We start from the raw sequence: 20,233 nt of genomic DNA, 5'->3' as shown, positions 1-20,233 counted from the left end.
GCATTTCCCGCAGAGCTTCTGATGCTATTTTCTTTATATAACATGTGTGCCTGAAAACCCAGCCAAAAACAAGCCCTTTGTTTTTCTACTTTGTTGTGGTCTCTCTCAGCTTTACGTTTCTTGAACACAGGTAAATAAACTCATAATCCAGATGGTGTAACAGATGTGAGAGCAGCACTCTGAAGTCAACAGACAGTGGGCAATACTTCCCATTTTCTCTTTTAAACGCTAACTAATATGTAATTCGGAATCTCCGGTGTAGTTAGCATCTGCTCCCTTCGGCCAGCCAAAGGTTACAGGTGTTCCTGATGTCATTTCACAGTGAGGCGTGGGCCTGGCTTGTGAGCAAGTGCCCAGGCTCTAATCTCTCCCTACCACCCACCAGTTTTGTCGTGCTGGGTCTCCATTTGCTGTATCTTCTGTGTCAGCTCCTGCTCTCTCTGCAGGGCCTGGAGGGCCTGGGCCTTTGCTTCGTTGCTAAAGCTTTGCTGAATGCTATCTTTTTCCAGTCTGCAAAACAGAGAGGAGACAGACAGAGATGTAGTCTGCAGGTGCACAGACCTCCATCCTTCCCCCACAGACCACAGACTGCAGACAGGTAGTAAACTAAAGCAGCAGAAGCTAATCTTTCTGTTGTCTCCCCACTCTGCAGAAGAGGGAAAAATCCAAAGGACTCTCTCTGTACAGTGTAGCATACACACAGAAGAACAGACTGAAGGGTGAAGTTTTAAAAATTCAAACAAAATCTTAACAATGAAACGCTTGTATTTTGTAACCTGATTGTCTTTGTGTGTGTGTGTGTGTGTGTGTGTGTGTGTGTGTGCTCGAACATGACAGTGTGCAAGCATGAAGATCAGAGAGCACCCTGTGGGAGCTGTACCAGTCCTTTAGCCCTGTGGGGCTGGGCCAGCACTCAGCCTTTAAACCTTGACCTTAGAAGCACCTTTCCCTGAGGAGCAGGCTTCCCAACCCTGACTGCATCTTCACAGCACGGCATGCATGCTTTCTATTCTATCTGTCTTAGCACTCATCTTTCATCTTCTGGATGGTGGCTATTTACTACAACTGTGAAATTCTAGGAAGAACATGACTTAATTCTTAGTCTCAGGAAAATTTACTTTAAAACTAAGCCTCATAGACTACTTCTGGTTTTCTTCCAAGACGTAAGCTATAACTTCAAATATGCTGGCAGAGGCCGTTGAGAGGCCAGCACTGCATGCCTGCTTTCATTAAGTACTTTTATACACCAGGCTGCACACTGTGAGTGGACAGAGGTGTGAACACGGACACTTCCCTCCTCTCTTCACAATAAACTTTCCTTTTGGGTCATGCTGTCAGAATTGCAGGAGGAAGATGACACCTTATCAGTGGCTCTCTTTATGAGAGAACTTCTTTTTGTTGTTTCGTTTTGTTGAGACTGGTCTCATGTAGGGAGGGTGACCTCAAACTTGCTATGTCGCTGAGGACAACCTTGGATTTATGATCCTCCTGTCTCTACCCCAAATGCTGGGCTGCATGCACCGCCGTGCTCAGCCTTGTGAAGTGCTGGCACTCACCCCGGGCTGTGTGCATGTTAGGCATCTTACCTTCCAGCTACATCCCCACCCAGAGAGGAACTCCTAATCAAGCTGAGACTGAGGGGGGCACAGCCCTTGTCGCGGCGACACTGTGCTCACGTTGCATCCCACCTCTGAACCCTTGCTCGGTGGGTTCTTCAAGCTCTATGAGAAGCAACATGAGGATTTCCTTCAATTAAGGGACTCAGTTATTTCCAACTCCTGATCTCCTTGTGGGCATTTCTCATCCATGCTGCTTTAGTTTACTAATTGAGATATTTACTGCCTAGCCTTTGCCAAACTAAAAATAAACAGTTCCATAAAGCTATCACTACCAGTCTATGTACCGCTGTGGAACTTCAATTCACTGGCTTCTAATTATATGGCAACATAAGGAAAGCCTGTACCGAGATTGGTCAATGCATGTGGTAGTGTTGTAGTGTAAAGCTCCAGAATGAAAATACACCCACACCTCGCTCAAATGGAATCATCAGGGGTCCATGCTAAATGTGAAATAAGGTCCCTTCTGGTACTTCTAACAACAACACCCCCTGGCTGTGCTCCAAGGTCTTGTCTCACACTCAGTTCCAAACTAGTATATCGCAACAAATGGATAGTCAGACGAGGCTACTTTTGCCTCCCCCTTCACACCACGTATTTTCTGGCTAAGGATCACTGCACATGTTTCTTCCTCATCTTGGAATGCCCTGGCCCACCCAGCCAACCCCTATACGATGCACACTAGCCAGACCTCTCAGGCAAACCTTAAAGTTCTACCCTTCTTTCTCCTGTCTCTTCTAAATCAACTATTCTGCCCTGGGTGACTTTAGTATGTGCTGTGTCCACCCTATAGTGATGCCATCCATTTGTTATCAGTTTACATGACTGTTTCCTTTATAATCTTGAATTGTCTCTACCTTATATCCAGATCAGGGCTCTGAACATAAAAAACAGGCAGTGCTTGCTAAATGACTGGATGCTCTTAAGCCCTAAGTTGCAGGACTTGGGTGAGAGGATTGGAGGGAAAAGCAAGGCTAAAGAGGGAGGGATAAGCCTTTCGGTAAAACCAGAGGATCTGCCCAAGTCTCTATAAGCAGGCAGCACTTTCTCAGGCTCACACAAGTTCAGCTTTTAGTACTGCATGCCATAGGTCCTGCGGCTGAAGGACTGACTGGAGAGCCTTCTGTACTCTTCCAGTGAGCAGCCCTATCTGAGTCTGAGCACAGGACTGGGGCTAGAGCTGTGTGAATGAGACGACCACAAGACTTGTTGAATGTGTATGTGAGAAGAGAAAGGGGCATTACCAATAATGTGGGAACAGTCAGACAGACACTGCATGATCCCAGGGGCAGACTCGGTTCCCAACATAAATCCCAGCAGTGAGAAGCTGCCCAGTAAGTAACATTCTGAGCTGACTAAAGTCAGGACCATAGGCTAACCGAGCTCTCTTCACCAAAGGTTGCTCTTCTGCCCTCCCGGAGCAGCCACTCTATTGAGAGAGTCTGTATGCTGTTTTCCATGAAGACAGCCAGTACACTGCTGTTTTCTGACTTCCTTCCCCCTTTGCCCATCCTCCTCTGTTCTTCTTTCCCCTTATAAGATCTTTCCCATTTGGTCAACTTCTCACCATCACATCTGAAAAGAAATCTCATTTTTCTTTCATGTAACCATCTCATTTTAGACCTGAACAAACAGCAAAACACAATCTACAAGGAAAACCCCAAAGGCCATAAACAATTTGAAATGCACTCATAAGTTACACAACGAATGATTTCAGTGCAGAGGTAAGAATAAAACTATCTTTGTTCAAGGAATACTCTTTTATAAACACTCCAGAGATGACGTAGTAATGAACCTAAAGAATTAGCTTAAAACCACTCAGATGTTCAAATGACCCACTGAATAATTTTCATTATATATGTGAAAGAAATTATACTAGACACTGTGTCTCCTGAAGGGAGGGCTTAGTGTGCCTGAACTCGAGGGACTTCAGACTAGACAAAGGCAAACAGACAATAACTATATGGAATAATAGTTCACAAGAAAAGTAGAGACAGAAGACTGCTAAGGTGTAGAAAGCTCAGAGAGGCTTGGGTACCTCATGATGACGTCCCCTCCCCGCAGTAGGCTTTCTCTCATTGGTTTTCTCACTGTCACATTTAACAAAGCTTGTACTTACCCTATGCGACTCTGCAAACCAGAATTCAGGCAATAGTTGCAGGGAGTTTCTTGGTAATTATATTCATACTGGCTAAAAACTAGAAGCAACCTAAATGCCTATTACCTGCTCTATGAGTCAAGTGTGTGAGTCAGCCTAGCGGGAGAGAACCTGGAACCCCAAGAACAGAGGAAGCTATGCTCCACGTGACTCCGGATGGACCCTAAAAACAGCATGTGTAGGGGAGCTATACTTACCATCCTGTGTACTTAGCACTCGAGACTGGAAAACCCTACACAGTGATGGTCCCTGGTGCCAAACCCAGGGAGTGCATGTTTCGGGTCCTGTGGCTAGGGGAAGGTATGAGAGTAGTTTTGGGCTGACCGGAAAGGATCTGGGTCACAACTGTGATACCTCACCTTATATACTTCTTCCAACACATTTAACCACACCTAAAATTTGTCACTATTGCCATGTGTGTCAGCTCATGCCTATGGCCCCAGCATTGGAAATTGTTGAGCCCAGCCTGGACTGTCTAGTGAGTTCCCATATTAACAAAATTTGACTTTTATTGTACTTAAGTTTGCTTCAATAAAGTTAAGGGGTTTTTTTGTTTTGTTTTGTTTTTGTTTTGTTTTTCTTTTTTCTTTTTTTCCGGAGCTGGGGCCCGAACCCAGGGCCTTGCGCTCTACCACTGAGCTAAATCCTCAACCCCTAAAGTTAAGTTTTAAAAGAAGCAAATACTGTAAAAATGGGAACACTTCCTTCCATTCTTTCAGTTTCCTAGATAGCTATGATCCAGGGGCTAGCCATGCTCACATATGTGTTTGTGAGATGGGGCTGCAGCCTGTAGGTCCAGCGACCTTGGAACTCTCCGTACACTAGAGTGACCTGCCTTTGACTTCCAAGTGCTAGGCTTAAAGGTGTGCTACCACAGCAGGAGTTTTATGTTTGTTTTTATAGAAGAGAATAAAAAGGACTGGACAGGTATTAGACAGGCTTCAAAAATATGTCAAATTGTCCAGTGTGTTGCTGTATGCCTTTAATCCCAGCACTCAGGAGTCAGAGACAGGTTGATTTCTGTGAGTTTAGGGCTAGCCTACTGTACAGAGCAAGATCTAGGATAGCTAGGGCTAGATAGAGAGAGCTCAACTCAAAACAAAACTTTAACAGTAACAACAATATCCAAATATCCAAATATTTATAATTCTATTTTCCACATCACTTATTATTTTAAATCTTGCCATTTTGCAATGTAACAGAACAAAAGCAACCTGTTAGCTCTTCATAAAATTATTGATAATCTTCGAGCTCAACAATCAGCCTCCAGTCCATCATCAATGGGCCCACAGTGTTACCAATGCCACCTCTGGTGGTGACTAAGGTTTCCCTCCCATCTGCCACACCTCTCCTTAATTTATCTCTGAGCTCTGAAATGCCATGATCACATATAAAGTCCCTGGGGGTATGGGAGGTTTATTTTTAAAGCACAGAAGAGAGCACTTGTGGCAGTCACCTCTGGTTGAAGGAACGTCTGAGAAGCTGGGACTCAGCTTGGCTGGAGAGCACTTGCAGAGCATGTCCTGTCTCGACAGTTACTACCATCACCACCATGAAAGGGAATCTGCAACAAACCTGTGCAAGATTTACACGCTGACTAGCCGAAATCTGTTCTGGAAGGAATGGAGAGGGAAGCAGAAGGCAAGAGTTTGGCCCAGGTGGTATTCTGGATACTCGGTACCCATTTGTCTCAGATTGGTAACACTAATCTTGATCACTTGGTCTGTATCATTAACATACTTGGAAATGTTTAATGATTGTTCTTACGGGCTAGGGAAGATATCTTTCATTTATAGATGTAATCGATATCCATGATAGACATTTCCACTACAACCTGTTTTAAAGTACCAGAGATACATCACTGGCCTAATGGCTGGGAAGAAAAACACATGATTACCCACATTAGCTGGTATCAGGCAGCCTTGTAATGGATGGGGTTGGGTGAGCTCTCTCAGATTTCTCCTTTGTAATTAATAGGCAATCTGTTGGAAGATGCTGATATTATGCAAATATTTTATTGTAATAACAACATCTCATCTATATCGCACATCTAATGAGAATGAGGTTTCTCCTCCATAATTCTTTATGCATATTAGTTACTGTTAGCTAGTTATTAGTAACTGTTAGCTGGTTATTAGTTACTGTTAGCTGGTTATTAGTTACTGTTAGCTAGTTGGTTATTGCCTGCATGGAAGAACCTCCTTTTTCCATAATGAGTTTACTGATCTCGCCTTGAAGATTCAACTCATCCTGCAGTTGGGTAGTGGAGTCCTGCTCAAACTGGTTCCTGGGTGACAAGTCCTCATTGTCCTTGTATGCTTCGTGTCTTCCTAGCCTGGATGCTGTGGACTCATTTTATGTGGCCTTATGTTCTCTTGGAATCAGCATTTGTCCAGGAAGTCCTTTTGTGCATTCCAGTGGAGAAACCAACATGTGTCAATGGGGCATCTACCTCCTTACTTATATGGCTGTTAGAAAATAAGTATTTCAATAATGAGAGTAGTTTTGGGCTGACCGGAAAGGACTCTTTATTAACAACAGGAAAAAAATTAAATCCTTTTAGGTACCGATCATTTGATAAGCTAAGATTTATTAATGTTTATAGGCTGTCTTTTTGTTTTCATTTTACAAATAAAGAATCTTAAAGGCTATAAAATTTCTCATGGTTCCTCAATTAAAGGTATAACCTAGGATTCCATATTCTTTGCCTCTGACCTGCAGGGATTTGCTTCTCTTCAGTCACTTATAAAGATGCAGAGAAAGTCCAGAGGGTTAAAAAGACGTCAGGATCTTACTTCAGTCATCCACACATGTGAGTCTCATGTGTCACATACTGAAGGTCAAATAGTTCTTCCCACTTTCCTATGTATCCTGTATGTTTGGGGCCATATCTTCCTAGTGTATATCTCTTGTGCCAAGAAACACACCACCGCCTGCAAGAACACCAAAAGGTACCATGGACAGTGTCTGCCTTGAGCTGGACAGACTTCTAGGAATATAGTTATGCACATTCGTCTGAAAGTAAAGACACAGGAACTGACCTTTGCTTGCCCATGAATCTATCTACAGCTCCTGGATGGTGCCTGATACAGTCACACAGTCGGTAAATACTTAATGGATATGTGAGCAGATGAATGGATGGCTGTTAGGACAGCACCCTAAGTATCTTCCCAGATGCATGTCCTTTTTACGGACTAGAAAAAGTGATGAGAGGATTCACATGTTAACTAAGGACTTAATTTTGCTTTATCATCATTATTATTCCAAGTAATAGCAACACAAATAAGTTATAACCTTAGCAGACGGCGCAGTATCTTCCATGTTTTGAGATGAACCAAGTGACTTGGCAGTGTCTGGCTACTGCCAACAATGGCTGTGTACTTATATTTAAGTAAACATCCAAGCTCTGGGGAGGGGTAACCAGGAAAGACCCAAGTTCTGTAATCTTCCTTCCTTAGTGGCATCCCCCATCTTTCCTACGATAAATCGCTGGAAACTGTGTCAGAACTTTAAGTGCAATGTTGAGATCCAAGCCTCAGATCCAAGCATGAGTCAGTTCTTGGAAAGAAAGCAGAAACTAAAAGGAGGTCAATTTCTTTGAAAGAAATATACACAAAGGAAAGGAAATATTCAACAGACATCTCTGAAAATACATCTCCCTCCAAAAATGTTCTTACAGCAGTTCCAAAACACTTGAGAACTCACCTTCAAGACAAAGCAGGAGGCATGTATGTATGTATGTATATATATATATATATATATATATATATATATATATATATATATATAAAAGACACGTTCTATTCCCATTCACGTACAAGTGTTTGAGTGTGCATGTGTGCGTGTGTGTGTGTGTGTGTGTGTGTGTGTGTGTGTGCGTGCGTGTGCGTGTTTGTTTGCTGTGTTCCCTCATACTAGGAAGAGCTCTAACACTGAATTATATCGCCTTTCCTTAGAACCAAGCTGGAAACTGTGTGGCTTCATCCAGCACCTGACTGCACCTTCTGTTTCACGAGGTTCAGTCAGATGCGTTGACCTGTCTTTTCTTCCAATGAATTCAGAGATACGGAAGAAATATGCTTGTTTTATAGGAAGTATCTCAAGCTCGGGTTATTAAGATATTTCCTTTCTTTCCTTTAAAACTATTTTATTTATTTATTTATTTGTGTGCATCTGTATGTGTGTGGCACGCATATGTTGGTGCTTGTGGAGGCCAGAAGAGAGCATCAGCTATCCGGATGCTCTAGTTACAGGTTGTTGTGAGCCCACTGACAATGTGAGTTCAAGGAACAGAACCTGGGTCTCCTACAATAGCTGCAAGCTCTCTTAGCCACTGAGCCACTGCACAGCCTCGCAAGAGGACTTGCTCAAAGTCACCTGTGTAGCTGGTTAACTAGTAGAGCTAGAACGAGATCTGTCTGCCACCTCCTAGTCCAGTGCCTTTCCATTCCACAGCACCGCCTTACATACAGGAAGCTAATATTTGCTCAAATAGTGTAATGCCCATCTAGCAAACACTTAGGCAACTTCTTTACGAGAAACGCAAATGTTCCAAGATGCACCAATACAAAAAGGACAGACTATGCTCTGGAAGAATTTCCAGTGTAGTCAACAAAATAAGCAATAGTTTTTAAATTCTTTAAAGTGCAAAGCTACCAGAGTGTGGTAAGTATTGAAATAGGACTTCATTGTTATTGTCACTCAGGTCCATGAGACAGGAGTGAGGTAGTGGCTAGTGACAGAGAGGGGTGCTGCCAGGAGGCTTATACAAGTAAAAACTTACAGTCTGAGTAGACCTTGAGCTTACAAAGGCTTGGAAGGATACTATGACAAGCAAGTGGGTAGCATGTGCACAGACCCGGGGAAGAGGGAGAGCCAGGTGCCTGAGGAAAACCGCAATCATGTGGCCAATCGGAGGCTGGAGTGTGTATGCTGTGGGGTAGCAGTGAGCAGTTGGTGGAGGGGAGATTACTGAAGAAAGATGAGACTAGAGATGGAAGCAGGAGCCAGAACTTGAAGCTATTTTTAAGGCCCTCATCCCGAGGGAACTAGGGAGCCAATGTAGGGTTTTAAGCAGGAGAGTGTTGTGATCACACCCGTGCTTGAGAAAGATCACTCTGGCGGCAAGGAAGGAACAGATGGAGAAGGGACAACATTAGAAGCAGGAAAAGCACTTATTACTACAGCAATAGTAGGAGCAATTTCTACAGTGGCTCTTTAGATGTGGTGGGAACCGCACGTATACTAAGTACTAAATGGCCATCAAATGTGCACTTGACTAGTTTTCTGTTTCTCACTGGCCCTGGGCAGGGGTTGGTAGGTGGGTGATGCATTAGATGATTGTTGGCCAAAGTACCCATGAACTGTAAAGCACTCCTGTGCCCTGTTTTACAGTACATGTCCCAAATTTCCACACTGAAAAATGAATTCAAATCTGATGCTACATGAATAAGTTAGATGGTGATTTTTGACTTTGCATCTTCATAACATCAAAAATTCCTATTTTCCAGCCATCACTTATCCATGTAAGATTTGTCCACGTCTTTGGTCCATTTGTTTTTTCTTCCCTGTAAAATATCAATATATTCAGGTATCCATCCATCGGATGAATAACTTCAAACCAGACACTAATGGGATCAATATATGGTCTTTCTATCACCAAAAAAGGATGAACATCATACTCAAATAGTATTGATCACTGAAGAATTCCTGTTCTGCTATTAAAGTCTTAGTTTATAGGATATGAAACGACATAGAGAAGATTTGGGGTCATTTGTTAGCTATTACATTTATTGATAAATATGACCTAACAGCAAGATTATTAATACATTTTAGTAATAACTTATTTATCAAACATGACAGTCATGCCTATTAGTCTGAAGTGTCAGGAGGGATATGTTTCACATGAGAATACTGGCCATTTGTAGTAGAAATATGTTTAAAATATATTAACTATGCCAATGCTTTCTTAAACAAACCACACCAAATACAATGCTCACTTCCAATGCTGGAGGCCACTGTCACTTGCCCACTACGGAGCTGAGAAGTACTACACTTCCTGAGAGGCAACGGACTGAGCATCTTTAGATTTTCGCTGTCTCATTCTCCACAGTGAGGTAAACATTGCTCTTGCCTTGGGAATTAGGGTGTCATGATTCATTGTTCTTTCTGCTTGGCTTCGGAACACCTGCTGATGACAACTCTTACCTCCATCCCTCAGTCTCCTCTACCAGATAATGTAGGGGCTCACTGGTCCCCCGCTTCCTCTCACAACCTCAGTTTAACCTCATCAGCCCTCTTGCTACATCCTTCTGTCTCCCTCTGGATGACCTGCTCCTTCGTCTATCCTAAAGCTATTTTCCAATTCTCTTCTATATTTCTGCTTGTTAGGCATGCCTCAAGAAGTGGAATGTAGGCAACTGAAATCCCATAATACCTCTGAGAGCAGTGGTGGGCTTTGAGCTATCATCTCTTTATCCCTGTACTGATAGTAGGGCTAAGGCACTCCTTTCAACACAGGAGGAAGAATTTAAGTAACTAGGTTCTGATCTAGGTTCTGCGAGGCTTGGCACCAAAGTCCCTTGTGTGTTAGCTCTGTGCCCTAAGGAGGTCTAACATCCTACTCGAGGAAAAGAAATGGGGTCAGTGACAGTACTTCTCTTTATAGAACTATGCGAATATTACACATTCAATATTTTTGGTTTAATGATAACACAGTAAGTCCAAAAATAGCAGTTAGTACAATCATTATATGAATTTATTTCTTAGAAGATATTCAAAGTGAAGCAGGAATTATAATAATCTCAAAGATAATCAGCCTGAGGAGAGTAGAGCCTTCTATGTCGCAGCTAACGGCTAGAGCTGTATGGGACCATGGATGTGCACTTGAGGTCCAGTGCTTAAGCCCTGGCCCTTCTCAGGACTGTGAGGTCAACATGGGACTTCACCTTGGTCAGCCTCAGCGTTCTCACTCATAAGTCATATTGAGATGCCGTGGGGTCCCCACATGAAGCAGTTAGCACTGTCCAGGCTGGGCCACCATTTAAGGGGTGTCTGAGTCTGAGTAAAGCACTAGCGTCTAGTTGTTTTCTTTATCAGAGTTACTTTCGACAACTTCTAACATCAAAGATGGACGGTAAGACCTGGGATCTTTGTGCCATCATGCTGGTAAAGTCGATCTGCTCTTTTACCTTATCCCCATCAGGGGATAGTAAGAACAGGAACAGTCAAAATGAGGCTTGGCTACTGCCAACACATTTTTTTAAAAAGCCCAAATTACTTCGTTTTATTAAAAGACCTTGTAACTCTAGAAATCAGAACCTGGCATTTAAGCTCATACAATGCAACTGTGTCTGTTATGTAACGTGGGGAAAATTAGGGACAGAGTTTATAGCTAGTAAATGCTAGTACAGGAGGTTATTGAGCATCTCAGATGGAGCTAACGGAATGGCCCTGTGCTGTGGACCAGACTCAGATGGGGAGAGAACCAAGAAGGAAGAAAAAGATGCAAAAAAAATCTTTAATAATGTATTACCCCGATCACACATAGAAGTGATACTATTTTCTAACTGTTGAGTTAAATAAACAATGCCATTAGAATTAACGATACCTGCTTTCTTTTGCTTTAAAAAAAAAAGTGGCCATTAGGTACACAGATAGCCTCTCCACATGCCCTTCATATGTGTTCCATGCTGACCTATCGGGTCTGTCCCTGGTCTACCTCCCATGTCAAAGCATTATTTTTAATCAAATGTTCCACAAATTAAAAATAACGAAAATATAATGAATGCAAATGCCTTCTGAGGGCATACCTTCAAAATTCAAAGCTTTATAAAAAGTAATTATTATTAAAACAACATTCTTTTGAAGCTTGAAAATGTTCTAACTTAAGTCAGTCGTTTCTTAAAGGGAGAGGAAAGGATAATTCTAAGAGGACAGAGAGAACACTAAGGCTGAAGAACGCACCACATTAGATGAGATAAAGGACAAGGCTGGGACTGTAACTCAGTGGTGGAGAACAGGCCTGAGATGTGTGCCTTACATCCCAGTGCCACCCTTTAAACAGGAACGGTATCGCTTTCGGGTTTTGTAAATTAAATCTGGTTTTACGTAACGCTCGAAATATACCTTCAAACTTAATACTAAATTACAAACAGATCTACAGAGTTATTCAACTATAGCAAGGTAAGATATCATTTCTGTACATGGATGTAAACTCCAATTCAATTGGAAAATGTTAAGCACTTGATCATCTTTATTTTTTAAGCGAGAAATAACAGGTTATCTTTTTTTTTTTTAACTTGAGTATTTCTTATTTACATTTTGAGTGTTATTCCCTTTCCTGGTTTCTGGGCAAACATCCCCCTAATCCCTCCCCCTCCCCTTCTTTATGGGTGTTCCCCTCCCCATCCCCCCCCATTGCCGCCCTCCCCCCAACAATCACGTTCACTGGGGCTTCAGTCTTAGCAGGACCCAAATAACAGGTTATCTTAGAGTTTCCTAGGGGTTTCTGTACTCAACTTCCAGCAATCACGTTCATAGTCTTCATCATTTGTCTTTAGTAAGAAATGAACCCTTTCCCAGTTCTCCGAGAGACCATAGAGTTATCAACCTGCTAGCCAGCTTAGTGAACTACCCCTGCCTGGTGAGTTAATCTTCTACCTTCCTAGTTAAATCTCCTCTTATCTGCGCCTTGAGAAATACAAATAAGCCACCGAGTGGTTTTGACTTCCATAAAAAGCAGTGGGGTTGAATTTCTGGAAGAAATCTAATTTGAAAACCCAGAAAAGGAGGGGGTTAGGAGCTAGGACCACACAGACGAATTCCTCTTGAAGGTCCCAGTTTCAGGCATCATTACCATTACACGGTGGTTATTTATAGAAGCTCACTGCTAGAGCCCCCTCGTAATGAGGGTAACTTACAAGCAACTTCCCTGTATTTGCAGAGAGTTAACATGCAATAAATGCAAAGCTCTGGATTTTAAGAGCTTGCCTAGCACTCACGACGTGCTCCCCTTCTGTGGAGTGCACACACAGGCGGGAGGCTGAGCCCTGTGCTGAAGCACAGGGGAAAAAAATCTCAGCACGACATAGCTGTCCATCCTTTTACCTCTCGGGCAGACTGTCACGGGTTTATAGACCAAAACTAATGGTTACTATACTAAATCTTGGAATCATATTTGAAAAGTAAATTTGCTCAAATGCCCCCTAGTTATTTGAATGCCAATGTTACCTTCAAGAACAATCATAAAAGCAAAATAGGACAGAAAATATGGAAGTCCTTCTGGTAAGGTGACTGGTGTGGGTGGCAGGAAGGAACCTTTGCATCCTGCACCCCACTTCAGAGGACTGGCTAAGCTCAATGTGGATGGCATCACCTTCCTTCTCTCTCTATGAACCTCACAGCCTAGCACAAATGGGCTGGTCAGGGAGAGCAGGAGCTCAGATACAATGATGGGGATTTAGAACAAATAATTACAGCATGACAGTTAACAAGTGTCCTGCCATAAATCAACCTTTCCCCTTGCATCTTTAAAATCTTCCTTCGGGGAGATACGTAGAGACTTAACAGAAAGGTTTCATGAGGTATGGGTTCTGTTATATTTACTTGATAAGTCGCACGCACTTAGTCCAAATGAGTAGGGTTTGTGGAACACAGGAAGGGCAATACACTTACTAAGGAGACGGCCATTCTACTTCCTGCTGCCACTAAGCAACTGTGGCCTTGGGCAAGCCACTCAGCTATGCACGTCAGTTCTCAGCTATTACAGCAAGCACTAGATCAGGTAAATACTTTATTAACTCATTCATTTAATCTTAAGGCTAAATTTATAATTGTACAAATTACAACAATGTTTTCTATGTAATATGGACATAGATACTGATATAGAAATTTACTGTGTCTACTGTGTCTGATATCTATGGAGAAGAATCATGGCTTCTTCATTTTAAACTTTAAGTGATGCCTGGTGCAGCTGGAATCGAACACACGCTCAGCCAATGATGGTTAACAGCAACCGAAAGGTTATCCCTTTATTGAAGAAAGCCTTGCAGGACCCCCTTAATGAAAGGCCCTGGATGAACTCTCATGGGTACTGCAAACTTGACCTATTTGGGGGAAGTTACTTGCTCTCGCTGTGAAGGACAGGCAGTCAGAGTCTATGGGCTACACGGCAAAGGGCGACACCGACTGCTGCAGGGTATTTTCTGTCCTGTGGTTTGAACCCCGAGGTGGCTCCTGTACATTCTAGTCCTGACTACAAAAGGCAGCACCATGCTACCGCACTGACAGAGGAAGACAATATTACTGTGACAGGAAAGGTGGTAAAACCAGCTCCTTACAATGGGAGAAATGTACTCCAGTCAGCCTCCAGTAAAATCTGAAATCATGTACTATTTTCCTTGAGACACTGTTGTATATAGCCTTCCCCAGACTCAAATGAGAGGAAAAGTGCTCAAGTCCACAAGCAAAGAGAATTAAATAAACATCTTCCTCAATTAATAATCAGTTTGGTTTCTCCTATTTCCTGGCAAAAATGTGTCATGGGCCCTAGATTACCTGGAAATTCAGTGTTCCAGGCGCCCAGACTTAGTCGAATGCACTCTGCTGGATGCCGACTGCTCTGGGTCAGACTGTGTGAACACTACTCAGTTCCTGTCTAGTCTCTAAGAACATGTGCACACAGCAGGTTCTGAAAACCTTAAACCAGCCGTCCATTTTTGTTGTTGTCTTTGACATTGATTCCCAGGAGCTCCTCCTCCACTGGCATCCTCTTACCGGTCACATAATGCAGGAGACTTTTCAAGATAGTGTGGGAGACGAAGGCTCATGTGAGCGGCCCTCCTGGCGTGAGCAGAGACTACTAGCAATGATGGAAGAGAGTTTAATTTTAAACTGTGCAAGCAAACAAGAAAGCCCTCTCTTCTTGCACCCCAATACCTTGCTCCTGCTTCGAACTGTACCTCCGTGTGCAGGTGTCTGCCTGTAAGCAGGCTACCGAAGGCCATAAAGGCCAGGGCCACCCCAGCAGCAGAAGCTGACTGGCAGATTGTGGCTGACAAATGTGTATTTTTAAGCACTCTCCTTGCTGAAATAACATGCTGGACTTCACAAAATGAACAGAGACTCCGAACAAGGGAAAACACCCCACAGCATCTACCCCAACATTGCAAATTCCTTGGCTATTACAGATGTCAGCCAACACCGCATGCATTTGCTTCCCATATGCGAACAAAACTGAAGCATCACAAGATGAATTTGAATGGAATGTTAACCTTCACTTTATTTATTTTTTCTTTTCTTAGCTGACGACACAATTTTAGTATTATCACAACGGAGCTTCTGGCTGGAAAAAAAATAAATTAATGGATGGATTTTAAAAAGCTTGGAGACTTAAAAAAAAAAAAAAAACAACTTTCAAATATCTATACTTGACGGTGCGAAGAGCCAAGATGAATGTATTTCAATAGCAACTTCCAAACTAAACTCACAAATTACTACCATTATGCTAAGTGCTAGCTACCCCACTGTGCAGCTTTGCTTTGTGAATTTTTACCTTCCTCTACGAACACTTTTAGCCACGGATCGCACAGCCTTTCAATGTTTTCTGCCTTTTCCTTTAAATAAACTGGCTGTGGCTCCTTCCATCTGGTTCCCCTTCCGTCAGCAACCCTGCACCTGTTCACACCTCCTCTCCTGTTGGATTCCACTGAACATTTCCTCCTCTGCCAGGGCTATTCTGGCACTGGCAACCTTTCTGTCATTCAATCCATCTGTCAGAAGTGAACTTTGTTTACCGCAAGCTTCTGCTTTCTTCTTCAAGAAGCGAAGCCCCTCAAGGTCATTGTCAAGTGAACTGTCGGCAGGGACTGAAATCCTCTCCTGCCAGCCAGCAGAAGATGAAGTTCTGTTGTGTAATTCACTTGTGAAAATTACTTTTGGGTTCGGGAAGACAATAATTTGGAGTTAAAGTAGCAAAGGCAGGGTGTTTTAATGATCGTTTGTAAAAGCAGACAGCTGATATGTATTTTCTTCATGTGTGTCTGCACTTCTCATTATATTGAGTAGGAACTATATGCATCAGAAGCAAAATAAAAGTTTTAAAGTGAAATCAAAATATCACAAACAAGCTTACACTATGTAAAAATTGCTCCATGGATGCAGCATTAACTTGAGGGGTAAATATTTTCACTAATGAATTAGCCAAGGGAGAAAGTATTCCAATTAAGACATTTTACACTGAAAGGCTTAAAATGTGCAAACATGCACCATTTCAGTATTAAGCTAAGGATTAACACAGCTCCATCATTGCTTTGCAAAGCCTATAACCCAGCTTACATACATCCGACCATGCACGTCTGGAATCTAACATTGAAAACTAAGGTTTTGCTTAAATGATAACAGAAGAGAGGCTGCCAAGTGAACACACAATCTACCTAAGGAGGTGTGGGCTGCATGACAGACCAGCTCTGTGAAGAACAGACACCCGCAGAAATGAAGGGACTGGACGTCCAGCTGAATGACTGTTATCCTCAGCTATGGGGTCCTCCGTCTCACGAGACACACACAAGTCTCTCAGGTTTAACAGCTCATTAGTATTTTCAGATACTATTATTGCCCAGAAAAGAAAAAAAAAACAAACAAAAACCAGTGACTCTCTTCAAATTTATGAATTCAAATTAAAAGGGGAAGCCTTTTTTTTCTTAAGGTATGTAACCAGAACCTTGTCGCCAAGCACCCCTAAACATGACATGACGGCATTTGTTCAGGGCTGCAGGGCACTGCAGAGAATCACTTTGAGATTTAATCAGGTGTCAGATGCTTCTGTTAGCCACAAGTCTGCAAATTTTTGCAAATTCCTTAAAAATTAAAAAAAATTCAATCTTTTCTTTTAAAAATTAAAAGCAAGTTTTAATTTTTAACCAGTTGAGAAAACACAGGGAATTTAAAATTTGAACCTGAGGGTTTTGATTGGTTAAATATGCACGATTTATAAAACAGATTTTTCTCAAAGCAGTTTTCCGGCCCTGTGAAGGAAAATCATTGTGTTGCTAAATACAAAGCCAAACAAAATTTGCAGCTTAAAATCTAACTGAAGGGATAGATTTAGCACAAATTCCCAATATATTACTAACCCTAAATATATTATTTAAATCCTTCTTATATAATATGCAATAATATTTAATACATGGATTTTGTACTGAAAAGATGAGCTCAAAGGGGAGCACTCTTACTATCTCTCTGAAATAGAATTTCTACGTAGTTTCTGCTTTATGTGGAGAAAATTTCAAAACTGATATGCCCGGTAAGCTTACTACCTTTCTGCAATTCTTTCTCTTTAGGGTTACCTGTGTTTGATGGTGTTTGGTCACCTGGATTCCTGCTTCTGAATGGCACTGAGTTAGTACTGGTAAGGAGATCCCCTCTGTGGTGGATATGCTCCGTGAAAGGATCAAGCATTAGCAGACTGCTGGTCTAATAGGGGCTGCTTGCACTACGGTGAAGGGACCTTGACCCTCAGAACACTGATTCGGAAAGAAACCTAACTTCTCTTAGAAGCTGATAGATAAGAGCAGAAACACACGGGAAGACCACTGAGCACCACTGCACCATCACGGTGCCCGGGTGCATGCTCCCATGCACGGCTCCCTTCTGCAAAAGCATGCAGTGAAGAAAGGGGGCAGCGTCAGGGCTACTTTTGCACAGGGACTCACTCAGGAACCAGAGGATATTTGCCTGCAATGTGTTTATTTTATCTTTGAAATAGGAAAACTAGGAAGGAGAAAGTTGAGTTTGATAACAACACCTGAGATGTAAATTCCACAGGGAAAAAAAAAAGGCACCACACTTATGTTGCCAGGTTGCAGCAGAGAAGAGGAAAGCCGTCTCTAAGGGCACTGCTAGGTGAAGCCTGAACTGACGTCGTTCACATCTTCAATGCCAGTTTTCCTCAAACAGCATATGGGTGTAGGTTGCAAGGTAAAACATTTAAGCTCCTTAATAAAGAACTGATGTTCCTTCCTTCTCTCCATTCTGAATGCGCCTCGCTGCTCTGCTTCCCTGAGAACTACGCAGTCTGGAGACGCTATCATTCCCCTGCGTTAGTGGTTTCTGTCTGCCAATGTTATTTTGACAACAGAGGATATCCATTTTTCACCCTTTTTCTCAGTTACCTTTAGGCAAAACCTGCTTCGAGACATAAAAATATTGCGGTACTGTAGGACAAAGACCTGAGAGGTTTTCATAGACTTGCTGAGAGGAAAGACGAGTTTGCGAGATTCTGTTAAGAGTTAGAGGAGACCAAATGACAACTTTAAATCTGCCACAATCATTTACTAATGTGCCGCTATATCAAATAAGTCTGATTTTTTGACAGCACCAAATTAGATTTATTGCAGAAACTGCTGCATAAATAGCATATGGCTATGTTATACCACCTATTTCAGATCCTGGTAATGCTTCCCCCCCTCTCCGAAATGAATAATTTGAGCCAAGCTATAAACCTTCTGGAAAAAAAAAAGGAGAAAGACAGACCCAAGTTTGAAAACAGATGCAGGAGACCTGAATCTTGTTGTCAAAGTCGTAGCATTTGAACCAATGTGCTGACCTAGCTGGGATGATGGCTCCTCAATGCACAATTAAATTTAACAGGTTGCCTTCTCATTTTTGCACAGTAATTTGATTTTTGTTTTAAGGTTTGGGCTCTAAATTATACTTAGATTTTGTTGTTCAGTCCACAATTACATGGAGCAAAAAGGATGAACAAGTGGCCCTTGGTCAGACACAGCTTAAATTAGGTTATTAAGGAGAAACACACATATAGCCTGACTGCTTTTAGTTTTCAGTTGTGAGAGATTTATGTGGTGAAAATCATACCCAGAAGTCTTTTCTAATTTTAAGTATGTCCTGATCCTGAACACTGTGGATAAAAGATGTACAGCGACCGCTTGGCGTGCCTCAGCGAAGAAGAGAACGGCAGGACTACACGTTCCGCAAAAACCGAAGTTGCACAGGGGCTGACACTGAAAACTCAGGCAATGAATTCAGAGATGGGCAGTTCCTCCGTTTCAGTCTCTCTCCAATACCCAACCCCACCCCCAAGTTTGACACACAGTCCAACTAAATTCTCCTCTTTGAACAAAAGTTTCAGTGCGTCCATCGATGGGAAAGGCATTGCAAGGTCTTCTCGCAGACCAATGGGCACACCACTGCACACATCGTGGCACTGAGCTACCCCGCAGGCTCCCTCTCTGTGGTCAGTCTTCCCAGCTGCCCTATCTGTTACTGTCTGATTAGTTCTGCTAAGGAGCCCCTCCCCTGCCAGCTTTCGGTGCCATCTGTTCTACACAAGATGGCTGCTGCCCAGCAGCCTAACACTGCCCTCCTACCTGGCACCCGGCTACCATCCTTACCCCAAAGTGCTAACACAGGTTCTCGCTGCTGGCACACTCAGGCTTTCATTACTACTACTTTGACAAGTGCAGGGTTGTTTGTAATTTCTCTTTTATCCTGATTTTGATTGTACAACCACCTCCCACTGATTCAGTTTGCTTCAGTTTTGTTGCTCACAGATTTTACTCTCCACATTAATCTCCCTCTGGCATGTTACTGCATCTGTTCCCTTTTTTATTATTAATTTTCAAATTCCCACCATTTTTGACAAAAAGGAGGTAATCTACACTCTGTTTCTGCCCATTTCATTTTCTTTAATTTGGAAGATAAGTATGAAAGCATGCCAAAGAAGTTAATTCTCCGTTAACAGTTTGTTTTCTGGCATCCCTAAGCCTTTGTATATGAAAGACAGATAGGGATAAATGTTGACGGAATCACAGCAACAGAGTCGAACCATCCCTGACTCTAATGAAAAGCAAACACGGAAGGCAGCATCTAGGATGTTTATTAGTGATATGAGCTGTCTCCTGCGCCATGACGCCCTCCACTTTTACAGATAATTCTTTGTGAAAGTCAGTCTGGGTGCGGGATCAAAATTTGGGTTCCTCTACAGTTCTCTCATGGGCTTTTTTTTTTTTTTTTTTGCTGTAGATGGATTTCATTATTCCTTAATAGGATTATCATCCTTTCTCGGCTGAAACATTGCTGACCAATTATTCAATGACTAAAGACTTGAATAGATGTCTTCTTTCAGGGAGAGGTAAGAACCGAGTACCAGCAGTGCTGTCCGCAGAACTTAAGGAGCCCCGGCTGCCACGATGCTGCCATCAGCAAAGGACGACTTCAGGAAGGAATAGACCGATGGCTTTCCCTCTCAAGACAAAGACTAAGACTAGAAAAGAGGAAGCACCATATTTAACAAAGTACTCTCTGTAGCCTTAATTCATCAACGCTATAACCTTGCCAAAGGAGGCTAGCTAGAGGACTGGACCGTGCCCTCAGCTGCCCTCAAGTTTTCTAGACTAAGCATTGTGATGATTGATTATTGTTATTATTTTTATTGTTATTA

General features: G+C 42.5%; 1 protein-coding gene across 24 annotated transcripts in view; it reads right to left on the bottom strand.

Annotated features, from left to right (window-relative positions):
* Positions 1-20,233, bottom strand: part of Sdccag8 (SHH signaling and ciliogenesis regulator SDCCAG8) — a 231,469-nt gene that overhangs the window by 114,785 nt on the left and 96,451 nt on the right. For 19 of the 24 annotated variants that reach the window (XR_010056919.1, XR_010056920.1, XR_005492248.2 and 16 more), the window contains one exon: positions 383-510. The exons of 4 other annotated variants lie outside the window; for them this stretch is intronic. Coding sequence is in view for 15 of the 20 variants with exons in the window: in NM_177929.3 (NP_808790.2) it covers positions 383-510 (128 nt within the window). In the remaining 5 variants the exon portion in view is untranslated. Of the gene's footprint in view, positions 1-382; positions 20,057-20,233 lie in introns of those variants that run through there. One more of the 24 variants, XM_039090814.2, reaches the window with a different exon arrangement.

The sequence above is a fragment of the Rattus norvegicus genome, chromosome 13 (genome assembly GCF_036323735.1).
Source record: "Rattus norvegicus strain BN/NHsdMcwi chromosome 13, GRCr8, whole genome shotgun sequence".
In the NCBI taxonomy this organism is placed as follows: domain Eukaryota; kingdom Metazoa; phylum Chordata; class Mammalia; order Rodentia; family Muridae; genus Rattus; species Rattus norvegicus.
Note: the sequence above shows the minus strand (reverse complement) of the source record. Positions and strands in the feature narration are given on the sequence as shown.